General features: G+C 34.7%; 1 protein-coding gene across 1 annotated transcript in view; it reads left to right on the forward strand.

Annotated features, from left to right (window-relative positions):
- The window catches only part of Smg6 (Smg6 nonsense mediated mRNA decay factor), a 202786-nt gene that overhangs the window by 104553 nt on the left and 73997 nt on the right, over positions 1–24236 (forward strand). Inside the window, exon 17 of the mRNA XM_085957911.1 lies at positions 21749–21846. Coding sequence (XP_085814037.1) covers positions 21749–21846 — 98 coding nt within the window. The remainder of the gene's footprint in view (positions 1–21748; positions 21847–24236) is intronic.

Here is a 24236-nt window from a genome sequence, read left to right on the forward strand (position 1 = left end):
TTCAATTAAAACTCAAGTTATTCCTTCGACAAATATCGAATAACAACGTGGACCACTTTCCAACTTTGAAGTTGCTGAATATACCAGAATATAAATTTGAAGAATATGGTAAAATTATTAAAGCTCGGAATGACAATTTTTCACAAAGATTTTTTGGTGAGCTACAACTTGAGATTATTGATCTGCAGTGTGACACTGATTTAAGAGAATTGCATCGTCGTGAAGAAATCTCCAATTTTTATAATGCCCTTAATTCAGACAAATTCGACCAACTTAAAGATTATGCAAGAAAAATGTTCGTTATTTTTGGATCAACCTATATATGTGAACAAACATTTTCGATCATGGACCTCAATAAAAATCCTTTACGGTCAAATATCTCCGATGCCCATTTACAAGCAGTTTTGAGAATATCAACTACAAAATTAACACCTGAATTAAAAAAAAAAATTTTTTCTTCTCATTAATTTCATTACAACATTTTCACAACAACATTAAAACAGTTTCATTCTTCTCATTAATTTTTTGTAATGTTTATTTTTCGTGATAATAAATAGTGTATATCTAAAAATGATATTTTACTTGCGGCCCGCCGCTCATTTTGAATTCTTGAATTTGGCCCTCCATCCAAAAAGTTTGCCCCCCCCTGCTCTAGAGTCTAGACGACTCATATATTAATTAAAGATAATCAATTTTGCTGAATGATAATAATTAACATAAGTATCTGAAAAACTCACCCAATACGTGTGAAAACAATATACCTTAATACTTTTCAATACATTATTATGGTTATGGACTTAAACAATCTGAAATAAAAATCTTTAAGTGCGGGGTATGTATTCCTTTTTGTGGCTTGTTTAATTTGTTCATATTATATAATTAAAACATCTGTGCAGTCGTAGATCTGCTGATTATTTGCATCATTCTAACATTATCATCGAATTATTCTATATGATGCTATATTTTTTACACGGAGCTAGTGATAAAGATCTGATATGATTTTCAATTTTACCAATCTCGGAATCGTATTACTGTTACTAGAAGTGTACGAAATTTGAAATAATCAGGAATGATAATATCCAAAACTGTTTTCGTCAATTCATCGTATCATCTTTGGGTCTGACTCGGAGTTTGTATAGTCGGTCGTAATATGATCCTTTCTCAATGTTTTTTCTGTCCGTACTTACATACGTATGTTTCGCTTCACCCATCTCACCGCATAATTATAGTATTAATGATATTATTTAAAATACTCCCCATTACCTGCACGCGTAATGATTATTACTACTACGCGTTTTGTTGATTCTTCACTCTGAAATGGAGCTAGGTGTATAATTTCGGAATCGCAGACTGTATCGTAACTAGGGAATCCAATCCCGAGCCAAAATTTTGATCCCGGGATTTCTGGATTACAATTTGACGATCTTGGTATTTTTTTCTATATTTAATATTATTTTTATTTTATTTGTACAAATAGCATTTATAAAATCGGTCAGTGTCTAGTATAATATATACTATTTAAGACGTACGTTCAGTCTTGGAAATACATGGGTTTAATGGAGTAAATTATATTGTAATATAGATAATAATGTGAAAGTTTTTTTTTTAAATTTATTTAAGAAAAGATAACATTCAGACGCCGTTCGCGTGCCAGAACGTCAGTGGCGTCTAGCTGAACGAATTTATTATTTTTCTGATGTTCTTACGATTGCGTATGACAACATTTTTTTTTATTATTTATTATCCGTGAGCATCCGGCGCATCATCGGCGGAGCATCCGACATGTGCAGGTACATAAACTTCACTAACATAATTTTGTACACATACTAATTGATTGTGATTGATAAAAAAATCAATCCCGAAGGTTTCGGGATTATGTTTACTAATCCCGGGATTCATAGGTATCGAAGTGTCCGGGATCCCGGGATTGGATTCCCTAATCGTAACATCTAAGTTTTGAGTGAGATTGAAACGTACTTTAAGTAGGGTGCTTCCCAGCCCTTTTCGCATCACGGAATATTATTCACATCATAAAGTTTTCGCTGTATATAATATGTATAATATAAAATGATAACATGACACACTCACAAAACAAATGAAAATGGCAATTACTGTCATTCGCATTATGGACCAAAAATATTTAGTAATTAAATGATACGTGAATATTAAAATGTGTGGTGGTTACTTAAAATAAAGGGGACTATTTTGCAATGTATGAAAAAGGTTTATTGGAAGGTTTTGCCCACTTGGATGACGTCATTAATTAATAATAAATTAATGAAATTCAATTTTTATATATGCAAGACATTTTCCTTGGCAAAGGTAACAATTTGATGACGAGATTAGGTATACTAATTTTATACGTTAGTCAATCGTTTACTGTTATACTACATGAATCATGTTCTTAAATTATAGATGCCAGCTTAAATTTCCTAATAATTAGTAAGAATTTAGGTATTTTTTCGTATATGCTTTGGTGAATTTTCCACCAGCTGAGAAAAGTGCTTTATTGTAAACAATTCGTCTGCTCTCGTCGAGTATTGCTAATTTGAATTCGGCCATGGCCTATGATACCACCTTGAATAAACCCTGGAAAAATCTTTGTGGCGCAAGGCGGTATTGTGGTGAGATGAATATTTTGTAATATCATACATCATTCTTCACGTGGAAAAAGAAATGCCGCATAGGACTGATATTCTGTTCTGAGCATATACTTAACCTAACTTATATGACTGCAATCACTGGATATGAAAAGCATGAATAATTGTTACATACATGTCACAGTTATATATTTTTATTACATCAATACAGAAATTAAAAAGCCCATCTCTTCCGGTCTTGTTTGCCATGGACCCCGGAAGGTCTTGAAAGTCCGCGTCTGCCATCTGTAATAAAAAACATATATTATATTATACTATCCTTTTTGTTTAAAAGAGGAAAAACTATGGCGTTCTTTATTATTTTGGAACACGTATTCATCAGATTACGGCTAACGTGATTTAAAAATTTAAACACTTCAATTCTAGTGGATTTAAGTTTTGTACTATTCTATTTGAGTCGTTTTTTGCGACCCGGGTTTCGCCTTTCGGCATCGGCACTATGTGCTCTCACCAAAAGGCAAATAAACACTGACAACAAGTACTATCAACTCTAACTTATATAACCAATCAACACAATAAAGTAGGTAAAAACTCTTTTACCTACCTATCAAATTAAGGGTCACAATAAAAAAATATAACAAACAACTTATGAATAGTTGATCTTATTAATCTCGATAAGCCTAATATTATAATAAATCGTCAAAACCTAATAATATATCAGTAATTATAAAAAATAAAAATACTACACTCAAGAGGTGTAAAATCGTGAGTGTCACAGTGTCTGAAGATGCCGAGAGACGAAACCCGGGTCGCAAAAAACGACTCAAATGGAATAGTACAAAACTGAAATCCATTAGAATTCAGATTCAAATTCCATCAAGTACCATCGGTCGATAGTATTAATATTAACCACTTAATTACACCGAAATTAACAAATAACTACGCGTCTGAAGTATTTCTTATGTTTGTTTCTGAGATGTTCCAAATTATGTATAACTTGTTGATTCATCACATCGAGTAATGCAATGAAGGTCATGCGATATATTGCTAACGAAAATCGCATGGCAAGGAAGGCATCAACCCCATGATGAAGTTGTAATATAATAATTCCTGAAAGTATTGCGATTGTCGAATATTAGCGTCTCGTGTCCGATAGGCCAAGGACATCGCCTGCCAGCTCGGAGGAGCATTTCACATTCGGGTCATTGATTGCTAAACCAGATTCTTTGCAATTCGCAATTTATTCGTACTGCGAATGTGGCGTGAGATCTGGACGATGGTCCATCATGCTCTTTGGCGGACACCGGGAGGCAAAGTTCGCCGTCGCTAGGACTTCAATTTTACCGGTAATGAAAGTATTCATACTTTTTTTTTTACCGATTTATCGATTAACGGTATTTTCCAAATGTTGAATAGCTTGATAAACTGTCGATGTCTGATAAATATAATGGATACTGTAGACCAGTGTGTATCAACCTTTTTACACCTGCGGACCAATGAAAATTGGAGAAACGTTTTGCGGACCGCTAACGCAGAAATAAAAATGTATTACATATTGATCGCTGTTGATTTCATCACGTAAAATCATTAATCTATTTTAAAAACATAAGAATCGTAGGTAGGGTTGTTTCACTCGGCCCCCTCGCTCTTTATTATTTATTACCCGACCGAACTATATTAAACATATAATATTGCCATAGATTTGACAGTATATTTTTTAGTAATTAAAAAGGGTTGAACGTACGTCTTTTTAAATGCCCGATAATGATTGGTTCCGCTGTCTGTGTTTTGGAATATTGGGATCAGTGTTGCCAACTGTCATTGACAAAAACAAGCCAGACGGGGTATGAAAACAAGCTATTTGGCAGGAAAATGTTGGTTTTTGAAAATAAAATTGTAAATTTACTTGTTCTACGTGTAAGAACCACACATTTTGACAGAAATATATTTCAAAATTGACAACAAATACTTACCTATATTGTGTCAACGGCGTTCAAGTTTCGTTTTATGTTTGAATACGAGAGGTTCTTTCTTGTGGGAGATAAAGAATTAAATAACATACCGTTTTTAGATGAATAATTGCTAAATTATTATTTTATATACCTACACGGAGATTCGGAATAATATACAAAAACATTAAATAATGCATGAAATTGTGTCATTATGTTTTATTTCTCACTAAACTAGGTATATCTGCATTAAGGATCCAATAGTCAGATATTTGATGCGCATGAAAATAAATAAACTAAATAATCTAGCTTATTTTCAACACATTAAAAGCTGTTGGAGGCATCAAAAAACGCTAGTAAAAACGCCACAAGCTAGATGGGTTTTTTGCGAGCTGGATGCCTATCGAAACAAGTCAGATCTGGCAAGAAACGCTAAATTGGCGACGCTGATTGTGATTCAGAACCGGTTAACCGGCAACTTGAGCCCTGTCCTCCGAAACACCATCTCATCAAATTGAATCAATTGATTTTTTCTTCCGCACAAAAACGCAGTAATGCTGAATCACCACATGGCCGGCGATGGTTATTATTTGCGATTTCAAAGATATCGCCTTGTATGAGTGATTGCTTCTTGTGGCGCCTTATCATTTTTCGCCGATGTTATCGGCCCCGCATAATACCCGGAATTAATAATTAAATATATCTTTATCTACTCCCAGCCATAATGCTACCCACTACAACTGTTTATTATATTTTATTTCCTATAATATCTCTTACATTCTTTTCCACACCTACAGTAAATTTTGATTTGCAATTATTAATCGAAATGGGTAGGGTAGGGTGTTATGAAAAAAAAAATATTTGCCCCTCGCTAATCAAAGGGAAATCTGGACCAGGACAGGTGACCTTTTCCTGCAGTACTATTATAACGTCATGGTAAAATCGAACAGGTTGTCATTGGCTTAATTATAATTATACTGTGTTTTTATAATTCGGTGGCATAATAAAATCTACATACCCTTTAAGCGCGCAATATATTACGGTGCACGTCGCGTACTATCACGTGACGTCACAGTAAGCTGCCGCTACGGGAAAAGAGTGAGTAATGTCGTTTTCCTTTTTGTCGAAGCACATTTTGAACCTTTAAACGAACATTGTCAGTTGGCAAAATCTGCCAAAATCACCAGAGAGCATTGACGATGTAGTTGGCGAGGGGCGGACGTAGTGCAGTATTAAGAGCGGGGGGAATTTAGGAATTTAGTTACACTAGTTCATAAAAGAACCGTGGTGACGTGTACGCCAGCTTATAGAAATCGGACTCTAGGTTACTCCATCATTGAATTTACATAGATCGTGTTCGTTCAAAATATTCTGCAAAATGACGAATCCATATATTAAATTTGTCACCGTGACAGCGTGACAGTACGCGACATGCATCTCAATATAATCACAACTTAACTGTCGTCCGAGTTGCAGCAACTTTAGCAATTAATTATTTGTATTAATCATTTGAAAAGTTTTCATAATTGAAGTGAACGTCTTTACGATTCCCCGCAGAACGATAAATCCTAACTTTGCTTACTGCACGGTTTGCCCGGTTTCCGAATATTGTTGCGAGCGAGCGTGTATCTTGGGTGTGTTTTAGTTTCATGAAACTATCTACATATTTCCTGAAAACAATATAATTTGTTCAATATTACACGGTTAACGTGAACATCTGTCGACATATTCGCGAGTTGGTGCATCACAGTACCTTATCATCAGCTCAAAATCAAAATGTATAACGCGGTTCAATTTTACTTTAGTTTCATGTTACGTGGTCCAGTCTCGGAGCATTAGGCACGCGAACTGTCGTGTAGTTTATGGCATCGCCCCTTGAGGGACGGTTTGCCGCGACAAACAAAACGCACAACAAATATGTACTATTTTCTCGTGTGAAAAGTATTTGATGATTATCCGGCGTGAGTCTGTACGTATCATATAAACAATATTATAAAAACTATATATATAGGCCAATAGATATAATAATAATAAATAATAATGAGAACATACATCATTTTGGAAACACTTCTGAGAAAATATATTATACGTAACCAAATAAGTTTTTTTTTTTTTGAAAAAAAAGCAAGACACCCAGTAGGAATCGAACCTGCATCTCTCGGGTTTCGCGCCCATACACATATACCACAATTTTATAAGCACCATACTTGTATGTTCAATTATTAGAATGTTACATTTTTAAATCTTGTGAATTATTCGTTGAATAAAGAAAATAGTTAATTAAAATAATCAGATATTACAAAGATACTCTTAATTTTTGCATACAGAAAATGTCACTTGGACTAATAATTGTCACTGGAACTTGTTTGAGGTGATATAGGGAAACCACTAAATGTTGAAGTTGTAAGAAAATTCAACATGTTTGATATAAGTAGTACCCAGTGAATTGTAGTGGTACTTCACTTACAGATATCGAAGTAAACATATCTAACTATTATTATTTATTTATTTCCCCAAGAAACGACCTTGCTCTTTGCAGACGAACCGTGAATCCTAACCGCAGCGTCTTCTTGTGTCTATCTGGTAGAGCGTGTTTTTTTGTGTTGTTTTTTTTTTTACTACGCAGAGTGCGTATAAATAACATTATTCAAAAAAAATATATACACTACAGTGGAGTTAGGTTATTGTGCTTGTTATATACTTGATAAATGCAAATTAATATCTATAACCATATAAAGTTTTCAGTCACTCGATGTTACCAGTTTATTATTATTTTACTATGCTACGCATATTAACGAGATATTGTGTCAAAATATATAATTATATTATAATATATAGTATGTAGTGTAGAAGTTACCTCACGGCGTAGATTACATTCTAGCATTTTCGCGATGTAGATTGTTGAACTTTTGAAAGATAGAGTGTACAGTATATTGGAAATATATTATAGAAGATATACGACCAGTTTGAGATTGCATCATTGCACATTAATTCAATTTATATAGCTGATTTTGGCAAAATTCATGAATTCAATAATGAAAACCTAACCTAACCTAACACACAATCCAGTATATCGGTTATTTTCAAAATTTGTTTGCTGCTGGTTTCCTGTCAAGTATAAAACGACAAGAACCGTGTTTTATTTAGACATGGATTTTATGTAAGTACTATATACGACCCAAAGAGATTGGACGGTCATTGATATACGGTTATATATTTCCGATACAACATTTCAAGTGTGGATACGGCAAACTGCAAACGTACACGGACACGGCCTAAAAGGCGAAACTCGGGTCGCAAAAAATGACTCAGATGGAGTAGTACAAAACTCAAATCAATTAGAATTTTAATTCCTTTATTTAGATGTGTCAAGAATTTAAAACATTTTAATTGAAGTTTGTAAAAATATACAAAAAGGAATATTAATTATCGATGGCACACTTGATGACATTGCATTTTTTTTAGTATATCCCGAAAAGTGGTAAATGAAAACATATCGCAATAATTTGTATGTGTGAATTAATTGCATAACATGAAGTAAGGAGTAAGTATGTTATTCTTTCTGGATTTTAAAAAGCAGTTATTATACTGTATAGTGAGTATATATTATACTATTATTGCGTAGGCATGATTGTGCATGATATGTTTAACATTCTTCGGTTAAAATTTTCTTTAAGCTTAATAGGTATAACGGATATATGAATAGAAATCAATCAAAGATACTTCATACCTTGGGTGCTATTACACGATGAAAACAATTCGTCAATATACTGTTGCTGTTGTAAAATTTAATATGAGTTATGTAGCGGTTTGAATCGTAAAACTAGAAATGCAATACCTTTTATAACTATGGGACTTGGAAGTGTTACGTATATTATAGTATGTACATCTTTTAATAAACACTCGTCTATTTATATGATAGGTACTCATATGTTTTCTTTATTTTTAATGGATACATGCGGGAGATTTTTAAATACCCACAGTTTGCAGAGATAATAACTTTAAAACAAAAAAATATCAATTTATCGACGTTAAGTGGAGGGGGAGAGGCATGTCAACAAATAACCTAGCGGAAAAATACGAAGCTTGCAATTTGAGATGTTTTTGATAATTAACAATTTCCACTGTATTAATTAATAAATATGTATCTGAAAACATTAAAAAGACTTAATTTTAAAGATAAACTTACAATTGTAAAAAAATGTGAATTCGTTGCAGGGTCACATCTTATTATTACATTATATTTTATGGTCATATTTATTATTAAAACTTAGTTTATTAAGTTTTCAATTTTTCGTCGTTTAGATTTTTGACTAGTTCATCGTTTTAATATTTTTTATATTTATTTTAAAAAACATCGATTTTTATAAAAATATAAATGTGTATAACTTGAAATCCTTTTTATTTTGTTAGTAGTTAAGTAAACTTAAGTTGTTCCTTAATAACTCTGCACTCCGGCTCTAGGATGACAATGGTAGTGATATTAACCATTTATTTATTTTTTACTACATATACAAGTGAATATCATTTGATCTAATTTTATACGAAATTATCAGGTAAAGAGATGTATCAGATAGTAAAAAGTGCAAAATTATAAAGCGTATAGTCTATTATGATAAGTTAATTTGTGTTCACATGGTACTGTCGGTTTTTGTAATAAACATCATATTAATTACTAATAAACACCTATGTGGTCGCAGCCAAGATCTCTTCTGGATCAGAACTGTTTCCTCGTGTCAGGCTTATCAGGCACCATTGGCTGCGAGAGATGTACTGTGTATTTTGTTTTTGAAATTATATTGAAATATATTTTTCTATCTTCTGATGGTAATATTTGCTTTATACTATTATCAAGCTCGATTGTATTTATTTAAAAAAAAATATCATATTGTGAACTTACTGAATCCTCCTGATTTGTTATGTATGCAATGCTTTGTTTTTAAATTAATACATCTTTATACATGAGGTTTTCTCTGAAATCAGATTACGTAGTAAGCACACATTGTGGTGGTACATGTGTGTGAATGATATTAGAAAAAAATAGTAGACTAGACGTGACATTACAATTCGCATTAGTTTAGTAATATTTACACCGATGACTTTGTAGTCAAGAAAAAATGAATATTATAAAACTCGTCCTGCCCTACGTTTACATTTAAAAAACCATTGTTTTTATTTTGTAATCAATGTAAGTTCGGTTATATATTGACCGTAGAAAGGAAAAAGGACGTAACTGCCAGTTTTTTTTTAAATAGTTAATAACGTTGTACACGACTAAATACACGTTGTATCCAAAGGATTTATGTTGCAAATGCCTATTTATTATTTAAATTTAGCTGGCAATTTTTAAAAACAGAAGGAAGGGAAGGGGGAAAACCGACTTAACCATCATTATTGTTGGGTTTTCTTTTTAATTAAATCAATAATTAATATCAGATTAGGGATATAAAAACCAAATTATTACTTATCATGCACTTCACGGTTATGTCTATTTTGTATTTTAACTTTGACCGAAAACCATAACAATAACGTTTTTGTGCTTTTTGTAAAATTCGGTTTGTGTGGATTACGTGCTTTTCCATTTCTTCAGTCGATATGCTTCTGTCAAAGATAATCTTCGTTCTTATGACACAGGGACCCATTGTTGATACGAGTACCGTTATTAATTGTAATTATAAACTTATTCAAGAGAGTTGAATCACCGTAGTGAATCTTACCCCAAAAGCATCTGTAATTATGTAAGTAATTTCATATTGCAGGAGATAATGAATTAAAATGTATTATGACGTGTATGAAATATAATGTGCTTGCGTTTAATACACATAGTGTCCGAGCTTAACCCCGACGTCAGGAATTTTTGATGCAATTGAACGTGACCTGGTACCGATGATGGTATATTTTCATTTACCATTGAAGATGGCAAATGAAAAATTTCTGCGGTCGCTCGGTAACAGCACAGCGTCTTTCGGAATGCGCGCCGTTGCGTGGCACACATTATTGCCTGCGTATATTACGAATGTACCTATTCCCAATTTGCGGTCTAATATAAGACATGTTCACACTACAGATGGATTGTGAAAAACATTTTTACAATTTACTAATTATAATTTTAGAGTCAATATTAGTAGCGAAGGGTAGGCTGTTAAGATCCGCCATAAATAGTGCACATTACGCTTTGTTAGTCGTATGTATTTGTTTTTATTGAACTTAGCTACAATTTACAGATGGTGTTGGTTAGTTTTTAAAAATCAGTTAAACCCTACCTAAACCAAATCATAATAGTTTTGGTATACTTTGGGCGATACGACAAAATTGTGCACACTTTTTCATTTATACTTATTTGTTTTCGTTGAATTAGAATACATATATTATTACATATATTGTTGGTGCATTTTTTTAAATTCATAAAGCCCTGCCTAACCAAACTATAATACTTAGAATAAAAATATTATTGTATCTATAAAATATTCAACTATTATCTATTATGGCTTAGTTTTCTCGGTGTTTAATTGAATTTTAAAAACTCTCCAACACCATCTGTAAATCTATTGTAGTCTTATTTGAATGAAAACAAATACGTATGACTGACAAAGTTTAGTGTGCCCTATTTTTGGCGGTTCTTAACAGCCTACCTTCACCCTTCGCCACTGGTACCACGTGACTGAGTATTGCTGTCACCCCCACAGTGAACCTGTCCGATCTTGGGGTATGACGATTATACTACGATTAAATAAATGTCACGACTCTATCTTGGCTGCATTCGAGAGATAATCGACAGAATGTGTAACAATTCTTCTCGCGATGGCTTGAAAACGCCAGCTTTAAATACCAGGGAGTACACATCAGGAAGAATGACACGCAAAGAGAGCTCACTATACGAATAGGAATACGCTGTAACGTAATGCGGAATATGAGATTTTTATCTGTACTTGATCGGAACCAAATATCGCTTTCTAAACGCTTGTTTCTGAGGGCGCTGCTTTATGGTTTTAAGTCTTATAACTTATAACCTTACGAAGACAGCAGCCATTATTATGTTGAGCTTCGAAAACAGATGATTTTTGACCGGTGGTGGAAGAAGTATTTACGAGGAATGTGTAGTATGTTGAACCACTTGATTGGTATTTTATATTCCCCGCCGCCAATTGACCAACCTATTATTATGTCCCAAGACATTATACGCCGAAACATTACCGCTCGGCCATTCTGGACCGAAGGGTGCGGGTGTTATTACATAGATAAGCAGTAAATTGTTGAAAAACGAAAAAGAAGGAATAACACGCGATAATAACGACCCAAAAACTGAAAAACCGAATATAAAAACAGTAAACTAAAACTTATGTACTTTCTCTGTAATTAAATTATAAATTATTTAGTATAATTTTCCCAGATTGCATTTCAAATTAGTGTGGACGTGCCTTCTAGTTGTATGTCCGTGTCGTGTACGTTCTATCCGTCTCCGGGCGATACCTATTCCTTCAAACTGTTTCTCTCACTACAATGAGCGGACAACTGTCAAAATTCTTCGTGGCCAGTTACGAAAGAGTAATACTCGTATCTCCTATCGCCGTTTACCGCGGCCCGCGTGTGGGAACCGCGCTCCCAAAACCAGACGCGCGTTCACGCACCGCAAATCGCTCCGCGTTAGGTGAAAAAGTAATCGCAATCAATAACCCTTCATAAAGTTTCGTTATGCACTTATACTGATGACGGCCGGTGTCTGAAGATTATGTCTGATTTTTGCGTTATTTTTTCTGATTTGCTTTTGCCAATAAAAATATTTTTATACACGTTGGTCGTAAGTCGACTTTCATAGAAAATTTTATATATGAGCTAATTATTTCACGTTTTGGCCCACTTTCATATTATGTAAGATATTCAATCAATACTACTTAGTTTTATTTGTCGTAAGTGCGCAATGTCATAGGTTAAGGCAGCGATTTCCAAACTTGGAGGCGCGAAAAGTTTCACAAATGTAGCTACAGGTTTGCAGTTTGCAAATGCAAAGTTTATAAAGTTTATATAACCTGGGGTCCGGGCATAACAGACATCAAAAATTTAATCCAATAGTTACAAAAAGCACTACTTTGTTTTAAGACTATTAAATGTTTTAAATAATGTAGTTGTGTATTGCAATTGACGTGATACCTATATGATGATTACTATATGTACTAAAATTATAACTCCCGTGTACAACTTAGGAAACACTACTTTAGAGCAACACACTGCCCTTAACCTCAGCGATAGGTAGGTGGGCCCGCCAAAGATTTTGGCCTGGGGGCCCGCTCCAGGATGTGGGGCCCATGATAAAATCCATGTGTCAATGAACGATGATGAATTTGGATTGACTAAGGAAAAAATTGATAAGTAGAATTATCTTGCGATAATTCATTGAAACAAAAACCCTAGTTCAATTTTGATTGAATCGAAGTGAAGAAATATTATAATGCTTTGTAAAGAAAAGGAATGCAAGTTGTAAGTAAAGTAGGTACTACCATACCATTCGTAACATCATATTTTTATGCGACACGCGATTTTCTGCATTAGCTGCAATGAAATCCAAATATCGACCCCGTTTAGTAGAAAAAGAGCACTTTGTGCTAAGAAACAAGCACATCCATCGCATGAAAAACAAATTAATTTAAAAATTAATATAATCTTGTTTATTTTTATACTTGATTAAGTTTTTTTTCTTTGTTGTATTAAGTAGTACATTTTTGGCTATTTAAAAATGTGTCTGTATTATTTAATGAAATAAAGGGGGGAGGCGCCAAGATTAGATTTTTTTAAAAGGGAGGCGTAGTAACATAAAGTTTGGAAACCACTGAGTTAAGGGGTTGTAAGTCGATGAATATTTATGTACTACGTTGGCGATCACTTAACATAATTAAAATAAAAGTAAGATATTGAGAAATGAATGGGTGGTTTCACAATAATTATGGATCAAGTCCAATTTTCATAAAATTCGATTTTTTTGTTTCAGTGGCTAGATAAAACAATTTCTATATTGTGTGTTAACATCACAATCGTAGCTCTTACAATTTTCCACATAAATAGCAATACTAGTATTGATAAGACATCCAATTTAATGTGAATCGTGTCCATTTTGACAGTTCCTTCAGCAGTAGATATAAAGAGATATTTGCTAACATTAATTTGCTAATATTAACAAAGCCTTAATATTATATGTTTTTACTTTTTTAAATTCAATCCTTTGCACTCTACGTATTAAATTTGGAATTTTATTTTCAAATATTAAACCATTCCACTTCCGGGCAGCGCCGGGTGCTACTGCTAGTGTATCTATATATTATGTTATGAGAGGATATGTATGTACATAATATAAGACGTCTGTTTTAGTTATTCTACATATGTAAATATTTATTATGACATTGTATTGTTTTAGTTTTGACTCAGTCTAATTTCCAATGATTGATTAATTGCCCTTTCCCGCGCGGTTAATCCGGTCAATAATATTATTATGATCCCGCCTTGCGATGCGCTACCATCGTATCTGTGCAGCTCGAATCGAGAACACGTCGTCCAGTGGCGGCGAAATGCGGTCGGTATGATATTTTGACGGGCACCTGTCGGAATATTTGGAGAGGAGCGTGCGACCTTCACCTGGCGTCGGCGGATCTCCCCCTCCTCTCGTCACGAGGCGCCACTGTCCCACTCCTATTGTACCCAATTTTATCACTGAGTTGCATGCACGCCATTGTGACCATCTATCACTAATTCGTTTAACTGGATTAATATTATTAATTATTTGTGGATACAGTAACTGTGGGCCACCGGGACTAGTTTCCGCTGTCTCTTCCTTGTAAAATATAATATTCGAAATTCACACCGCACTATAATTAGGAACACCAGACATTAACTTGTACATTTCTTCGTCGTTATCTCTACAATGCTACGTGGATCTTGATAACCTCCAGAAGATGTCTCCAGTTTTCTATAATAACGCGTCATTAACATCCACCATTAATACGTCCAGTGCTCAAAACACGCCCTGCGTGGGGCCATTAGATACATGTACATTCACTACTGACAAGTTAATTACAACATTTTATTATCATGGTAATTGCTACACGCCAGGCGTGTCTTGAGCACTGACCGAGTTGTGATAATTAACTGGTCAGCACCGAATGGATTTACGTCCAGTACTCAAGACACGCCTGGCATGTGGCCATTAGATACATATACATTCACTGCTGACCAGTTAATTAACTCATTATGCTAATTGCTACGCGCCAGGTGTGTCTTGAGCACTGGTCGAGTTGTGGTAGTTAACTGGTCAGCAATGAATGGGCTTTAGTGCCTGTACTATACTTGCATCAATAGTGTGTATTTTAAACTATCACGATAATAACTGTTTACACGTAAAAGTGCCGACTGTCTCTTCAATCTCATTCTTCAATAGTAAGCGAGACGCAATGTCGTCATTTTATGGTACTATTTGACAGGTTGTGAAAATCGGCTAACCTCAAAATGAGTGCGTGGTGTAGTTCGTTTTTTTACCGGCAGGTTCGCTTCTATCGCTCTACTGCGCATTGCACGGTCCAATTGTCGCGTGAAAATTCAGAAGCTTCGGAACTTTTTTTATTCATGCATGCAGTCTTGCAATTTGCACGTTATGGCCGCGATAATACGTACTGTCAGAACTAAATCCATGCACGTGTAAACTGGATATAATATAGGCGTCGCTATTAACGTAGTCAATTCTTTTCAACTCGGATCTTCCAATTTATCTTTTTCCTTCCGAGTTTGTTGTCATTGATAATTTTGGGAACTGCGTTTTCTCCATCCTAGCGCAATGACATCCTAAGCGGTCCACCTTAACTAAGTGCGTTATTATCGGTTCCTTAAACAGGTGATTAGAGCTCCGAGTTGTATTTCGTTTACCAAACGTCGTTTTCAGCAAAAGCAGCTGTCGATAGGAAAATTTGACTTAGAGAAAGGGTGATTCTTGAAATGAAATACAGCCTGTCATATTTTTCTGAAAATCAATCATTGATTGAAATATCTACGAATGTTGGAGTTCTCATCATCACGTTTTCTACATTTTGTGACCGCTAGCGAGGTTGTGTTCTTATGCATCCTTTTCCTTAGATTATTTGTTTTTTTTCTGGAGATCTCCCCTGTATCATTTGTTGTTCGAAGTATTCGTTTTCACCACAGATCACAATATGTCCACATTGCAATACATTTGTTTTTAGTACGTAAATGTATGGTCATCCCACTGAATAAACTTGCAATAGTCCAATTCTATCTGAGATATGATTTGGTCTCCGCACGCGGGTCATTCGATAATTTATTATTTATGTATTTCGTAAACGTTTGTTTCTACCGTTACATGATCAGCGGTCGGATACCTTGGGTACACCGACAGCTCTGCAGGAATGAAATAAAAATGTGAATATTTATTTATCATTTTTAAGCCATACATAATACGCAAGGTGACGGAAATTCACATCGAAAGGTACCCAAAGTAAAAGCAAAACGAATTGCATTGTCAATCCTTCATACATCAGACGTTTTCAGTAGTCATCGATTTTCGAGGACGCGCGATTCGAACCCACAACTCACGGAACATGCGCCTTGCTTTCAAACCTCTATTCTACAGTGGGCGAAAATATTTAGATTGGATACCTGACAACTCGTTGTAGCGAAGATGTAAGTTCATCGAATTTACCGATCATGCAATAATTATGTTATCTTATACCGTACGTATGAGCTAGAAAAGGCTTTAAATTTGTTCGAAAATTAAAGGCTCTTCTAAGAATACTAGCGGAAACGTCGACAAAAGAAAATAAAGGACACACTGTGGCAGAAAAATACTAAAACGACGATACTTGCCATTGATTTGCTAACGGAAATTACGGGAATGATTGATAGGTCACGTCAGATACGGGAGATACAGAGTACTTCACAGTGTGCATATATACAAGGAAAGTTTTTGGGGTATTTAACCTCTATCGTGTGCATACGTCATAAGCATGCCGAAAGGTCAACATGACTCGTCAGCTGAATGCAGAACTATGTCACATTCGATTTTGAAGGAGAGTTTTTTAATTACTATTTATATCGACAAATGTATGCACCATTTTGTTCATCAATTTTATCCATAAAAATAATAAATAATTTCAGTAAGTTGATTCAAAGAACTCTCTCCTAAAAAAAATCAAATATAAGTTAGAATAGTTCTGCATTTAGCTGACGATGTTACTTACATGCGAATTAATATCGAGACGTTTGGAGGTCAATGTGTGATCGTTCATGGATGGACCTGGATGAATTAATTACTTGTATTGGTAATTTATATTTGCACGTTTTTATTGAAGTATATTATTGAAATTGTTCGCCATTTCTGCTTATACGTAGGCATAGGCCGATTTTTCTTCACGTATAGCGTGTTCTTCCGCAATAGAATTTGCTATGGTACATTTTTTGCGTGCGTTTCATACCTCCGTCGGCGAAGATAGATTACATATTTAACTGAATTCATCTTGGTTACATATGCATTACATATTGCGGGCATTCTGGTAATACGGCTAATCAACAAAAGTAGTACTAGGTAACTTTACAGGAGATTAAAAAAATGATTGAATCACTAAAATGCATTTAGATATCAAGCATTGTTTAACTACATATTTACCTATTTAAAATGGAAATAAAATAAAAATTGGTGTAGATAGGCAATTTGAATGTTCTGATATTTTTCTACTTCCAAGGGCATACCTAACGTTTAATTGGCATATAATTTATATGTAACATATAGCGCCTGTACACGTGCATGGATTTACTGGCAACAATAGTGCGTATTTTAAACTATCGTGACAATAACTGTTTACACGTAAAAGTGCTGACTGTCTCTCTAATCTCATTCTTTATGAGTGAGCGAGACGCGATGTTGTCATTTTATGGTACTGTTTCGTACCATTTGACAGGTAGTGAAAATCGGTCAACCTGATAATTCGTGCGTAGTTCGTTTTTTTGTCGGCATTTTCGCTACTATCGCATGAGAATTCAAAAGCTTCCAAACTTTTTTGATTAATGCATGCAAATTTGCAACTGCGGGATAATACTTACTGTCAACCACAGAACAGATAATAAATAGAATACCGATTGGCTATATTCAATACGCCGCACGTTGAAGCAGGGTTTTGAATGTGTGAGTGTCCTACGAAAATGAAGCACGCATTATGCACGTGCAATAATACACCAACATTAAATGAGCGTAAATGCATAAACCGAGAGCAGTTTTCAGTATTAGACGTACAACGTATTCTTGACACGTGTGTAAGTTTAACCCGGATTCTTCCTTACTCGAGACGGTTACCTGCTATCGCCTTACCCGTTGGGTATTTCAGTTCCCATTATTTCTGAGTTCCCTGCTGTCAACAGTATACACGTGTAAACGGGGTAATAGGTAGGTAAATTATGTAAGTATGCAATTTTGAAAAAGAGTGACAGATGGGATCTATTGTTGAAATTGCCATAAATTATAAAACATTCCATATTTTATTGGATATTATGTAATACGAATTTACCTAGATTTGGTATGAGTAGGTCTGATTAGGCAAATACTATAAATTATATTGACTAAGTCGTGTTTTTAAAATAATGTTACATTTATAATACTATGAAAGTCGGTGGCTCTCGTGGTGGAGTGCGTAAGGCGTTGGCCTTCTACCCGATAGTTCTGGATTCGATTCCCGGTGAGGCCACAATATTTATTTGTTTTTCTCAAAGCGTGGCTGTTTGTGATTGTTCAAAAATTACTAACCACCTTGTACGAAAAAGTAAGGACATTGTTAAAAAAATAGTATGAAAGTCTATCCAAGTGCTGGATTATATTATATACGTACAATGCTGTATAATTCAATTTATATCGAAGAAATTATAGAACCTCTGCCGAATGATTAGCGTTTTTTCTTGTATTCAAGACTATATTTACAGCAGCAGGGTATGAGTATATTAAATATATTAGATTCACAAGATCGAACGGCAAATTATGCCACTGGGCACCGATTGAGCGAATTGCCAAATAATTTGCACTGGAGATAAATTTCGCAGTAGGTAATTGGTTTGGCGATAGAGCGAAGAAGAAAATCATTCGATTTTGTGACTGCCACCGTCATAATGAGAAACTTTAATGACTTAATTTAATACACACATTTTAATCGGATAACGGTCACAGAGATTGCTTCGCCCAGTCTTGGCTTCCTGTAAGCAGCCACTTATAGGTTTAAAACCCACGATGGGATCTAGAAAAACATGGCGAATTAACAGCTTTCGTTGATCTCCTCGCCGCCTTGGGCGCGCATTGCCGCTTTCGACGTTGAACTTTTAGACTAAATTATTCCACGTGGAGGTGGGCATTATTAATTACTCGTTTATTTCTTACTGCAATCAATCACTATGATACATTTCGACGAAATCTTAACGTGTGACCGAATTATATTTGTAGAAAAAAACACTCATTAAATTATTATTTTTGAATACCGTGCTGCCTTATTCCGTGGCACCATTTCGAAAAGGCTTTGATTTATAATGACATTCTAACTATAGTATATACCCAACTATAATGTGACCAATCTGAATTATCCGTTGGTAAAGGTACATATAAATCGTCAAATAATAAAATAATCGTTATAGTCTTCTTCCGGGCAAGCTGTTTTCATTGCAGTTTGGCAAACGAATAGTATTTTCGTTTCTGGGTTAGTAGTTTCAGTGTCTCTACAGTAGAGTGGGGTTTTAACATTTAAAAAATCTAAATACACACATGTCTTGGATAAAACAAATTGCATTAAAAAAGTTCTTTCAAATCAATATTATATTGCATATATCAGTGGCGAAGGGTGGAGGTAGGCTGTTAAGATTCGACATAAATAGTGCACACTAAACTTTGTCAGTCACACTTATTTGTTTTTATTGAACTAAGAATACAGTTTGCACATGGTTTTGGTTGGTTTTAACATTCAATTAAACCCTGCCTAAACCAAACCAAAATTGTTTAGGCACGAGGGTGGGTCAATAAGTCCTTAGAAAAGCCGACAGGTGGCGCGACTAGTACTGTAAGCGGTTTGTTTTCATGCAGCGGCACTACCGATTCAGTATGCTGCGAAGTTTCAATCAGATTGGTCGGGTTGTTGTGTGTTTCTCGTACATTTAAAAAAAAAAATTTGCTTGTGGAAAATGGAAAAATGGAAAATGGAGAAAATTGAGTTTAGAGCTGTTATTAAACATTTTAATATAAAAGGGTTAACAGCAAAGGAAATCAAAAATGAGTTGGATTTAGTTCACGGCATATCTGCTCCTTCACTTGCAACTATTTATAACTGGTTAAATGAATTTAAACGTGGTCGTACATCAACAAAGGATGAACCACGCTCAGGACGTCCTGTAGAGGTGACTACACCAGAAATGGTCAATAAAATCCACGATATGGTGTTAAGTGACCGAAGATTAAAGTTGAGTGAGATAATTGAGGTTACAGGGATCTCAAAAGGTAGCGTCATTTCTATTTTACATGACAAATTGGGCATGAAAAATATTTCTGCAAGATGGGTGCCGCGTTTGCTCACAGTCGACAATAAACGCAATAGGGTGGTGGCCTCTAAAGCCTTGTTGTCGCTCATGCAACGCAATCCGGATGAATTTTTTCGTCGCTTTGTGACTGTAGATGAAACATGGATACACCACTATACTCCCGAGACGAAAGAACAGTCAAAGCAGTGGATTGCGAAGACAAACCATGTCCAAAGAAGGCGAAAACCGTAAAATCAGCTGGTAAGGTTATGGCTACTGTATTTTGGGATGCACGTGAAATTATTTTCGTTGACTATTTGGAAAAAGGAAAAACAATAACAGGGAATTATTATGCATCTTTATTGGACCAGCTAAAAAACGAAATTGAAGAAAAACGGCCTCATTTAAACAGGAAAAAAATCCTCTTTCATCAGGACAATGCCCGTGTTCACACATGTTTACGATCAATGGCTAAAATTGAAGAATTGAAGTTCGAATTGGTCGACCACCCACCGTATTCGCCAGATTTAGCCCCCAGTGACTTTTTCCTTTTCCCAAACTTAAAAAAATGGCTAAGTGGACAACGTTTTTTTTCAAATGAAGAAGTCATCGATCGGACAAATGCTTATTTTGAGGACTTTCCGAAAACTTATTTTTCTGACGGTTTAAAAAAAATTGAGAAACGTCTGACCAAGTGTATTGAGCTCCAAGGAGATTATGTTGAGAAATAAAAAAAAATACAAAAATAAAAACTGTTTTAATGCTTTTTTCTAAGGAATTATTGACCCACCCTCGTATGATATGGGTGATCCGACAAAAATAGTGCACACTTTTTCAGTCATAAGTACTTATTTGTTCGTTGAAATAAGAATACATATTACAGGTGGTGTTAGTTAGTTTTTTTTTTTTAAATTCATTATGCTATAATCGATAACAAATATTCTTCTATCTATAAATATCTAAAATGATGTATGTATGGAATGGCATAATTTTTGTTATTTTATAGATAAATGAACATTTTTTGAATATTATCCACTATGGATTGTTTTCGGCAGGGTTTAATTAAATTTTAAAAACTAACAAACACTATAGTCTTAGTTCAATGAAAACAAATACGTTTGACTGACAAAGTTTAGTGTGCAATATTTATATCAGATCTTAACAACCTTCGCCCACCCTTCGAGACTGGCATATATCAACCCTTTTTATAGTCTGCTGGCCAAAATAACCACTTAATACCATATCTGAAAAATTATCGATGTTTTTTCGAAATTATGATAATTGGCACTGTTACTCTTCATCCTTTCAGGCCCATAATATGATCTTATTAGAATCTGATATGGTAGGGAAAAAAAACTTGTCATCCAATACAATCCTTTTCGATATCTACTTTAATTTAGGGTGGTGATGCACAGGCATTTTATCAGTAGGCTACATTATCTTTTTTCTTATCTATTAACGATAATTTTAGACACTGCATCACTACGCACGATAAACTACTATATTGCCGTTACTAATAGGAAGTGTCATAGCATTAATGAATGCATGAGAATTTTTTATACATATCTTCTATAAAATCTTACTCTTAAATAAACAATGTCACGTTAAGAATAATATTATTACGTTTTATGTAATGCAGTCTCTCATGTTTTTATTTCTTTCCAGGAGCGAGTCAGATCCGTGGAGCAAACTTGCCAAGCTGATGAATCTACTGGAGCCGCTGGACTTCCAAGGAGACCTTCTCAGAGACGAGAAGGCTGAAGGTTGGTTCATGATCGATTGGCGAATGTTAAAAAAACACGTATTCTTTAAACGCTGTGTGACTTGGCACCGTCCCCTGATTGTTCTCGCGAACTGCATGGCAATGTCTTTCTCACGTGGCGGTGCCTTATGCATAAACCAATATCAATGCAATTTGTCTTTATTATTCCGAATGCTTGCTGATATCTTACTATGGAAGCTGGTTTCCAAGTTGAGAGTATACTCAATGCATAATTATAGCGGAATTACAAAACCGTAGGTATTTTACAGAACGATATAACTGCAATAAGAGAGAGAGACTAAATAACTTGATTTGATGAGAATAGTGTGTTTGACAGATATTTTGATATACCATTGTATAGTAGCTATATGTTTGACGTTTTAGAGTGTGTGATACGCGATTTTTTCAATGTTCATCGCAATATTGTAAAAGCAGCTGTCTATCAGAGATGTGAAAGAATTTTATATTTAATCATTATCATTTATGGCACTTTGTGGCGAAGGGTGGAGGTAGGCTATTAAGATCTGCCATAAATAGTGCACAATAAACTTTGTTAGTCATAAGTATTTGTTTTCATTGAAATAAGACTACAATTTACAGGTTGGGGTTGGCTAGTTTTTAAAATTCAATTAAACTCTGCTAAAACCAAGCCATAATAGATAATAGTCAAAAAATACTCGTCTATCTGATTCTGATATCTAATTATTTTTTTTAAATTAACCAACTCCATCTGTAAATTGTAGTCTTATTTCAATAAAAACAAATACGTATTAATAACAAAGTTTAATGTACACTATTTATGGCGGATATTAACAGCCTACCTCCTTCGCTACTAATGGCACTACAGCCCTTGGCGGATCTTCGCCTCCTTAAAAAACATCCTCCATCCTGGACCAGCGCCGACACTCTCAAGTTGCTTTGATCGAGCGTTTTTAAATTTCTTCTGGTGCAGTCCAGCCATCTCAATTCCGGTCGTCCAGGTCCTCTCTTGCCCACCGGGGTTGCGTACATAGCCCGCCTTAGTGGTATATCCTCCGGCATTCTATGCACGTGGCATATACGGGGTATATTTGATAGTTTTATTAATACTACAACAGGCCGTGATACCCAATGACAGTTAAGTAGTGTTGTGAAACAGTAGTACAATTTTGTAATATAAATGAAACAATCACAAACACCTAGGCTTTGAGAAGATCATATTAATATTGTGATATGGGTGATAGGCCAGCATCTTACGCACTTGACTACGAAAGGCAATTAACGCGGCCGTGTCAAAAGTCTATCTTATAGATATGCCATAATTATTGGTTGGTCAATCGAAATTGTTGATCTAAGTAATATAATAATTTACTCTTTGTAGTTTTTGTGTCGGTTCACAGAGAGATATTCAAGGTTGAAAATTGTCGGCTAAATAACACCTATAGAATATTTTTAGGCTCTGTCTTCTAGAAAAGGCTTTCTTTAATGTTTTTGGTTTTTCACTCATTTTCGTTGTATACTGTAAAGCGTTTCTGTTAAAATTTAACCGATAATGTATGCCGCTGGTTTGTTGCACATTTCTCTGGAGAAATGTCCAATGTGTCAAATGCCGCTACTTCTTGTCTCTCAGCTGTACAAATGGATGGCGCCTCTCCATCTCCATAAGGGCATCTCTCACGCATATCACCACCATTGACAATTCACGCCGTGCAAAAAGTCACTCGGTTGCGATTCATTTTATAATTATTCGACACCGAATTAACTTCGTAAGTTCCACCTGCCCCGCAATGTGAACATCTTCGCCGAACCTTTCTGCGTACATAAACATTCCAGTGATTATTACTAACATTTCATTACAGTTGTATTCGATTTATTACTAGCTATCCATCAGTCGTAACGATTCTAATTAATTGTTATGCTCTTCTGAGAGAAATAAAATAAATTGCACATTAATGATCTGCTGGACTTTTCACAGGGTCATTTTATGTCCTGTATTTGCGAATATTGTCAATACACTGTAGTATGGTATTCAATTGAATCCGCGAAGAAATACTAGGTATTTTCACTGTTAAAATAATATCCAGCCAGTTGTATAATTATAACGATGCTTCCCAACATTTTTCGTTTTACTGCGCATTATTCAACATATACAATTCTCGCTGAATAATACTTACGTAGGTTCCTACAACTTTTTTCAAGTCTTAAATTTACAAATTTTGCGAATTTTGAATGCAGAACTATTCTAACTCACATTTGAAATATTTTGCAGATGAGTTTTTTGAAACAGCCTACTTCAGTTATTTATTATTTATATGGACAAGTGTATGCACCATTCTTTTTATCAACAATTCTACTAAAATATGATGCGTATGTACATTTATCCATAAAAATAATAAATAATTTCAGTTGTTT

Source organism: Rhyacophila brunnea, unplaced genomic scaffold (assembly GCF_057557595.1).
Source record: "Rhyacophila brunnea isolate RB1 unplaced genomic scaffold, BYU_Rbru_1.0 scaffold_7, whole genome shotgun sequence".
Classification (NCBI taxonomy): domain Eukaryota; kingdom Metazoa; phylum Arthropoda; class Insecta; order Trichoptera; family Rhyacophilidae; genus Rhyacophila; species Rhyacophila brunnea.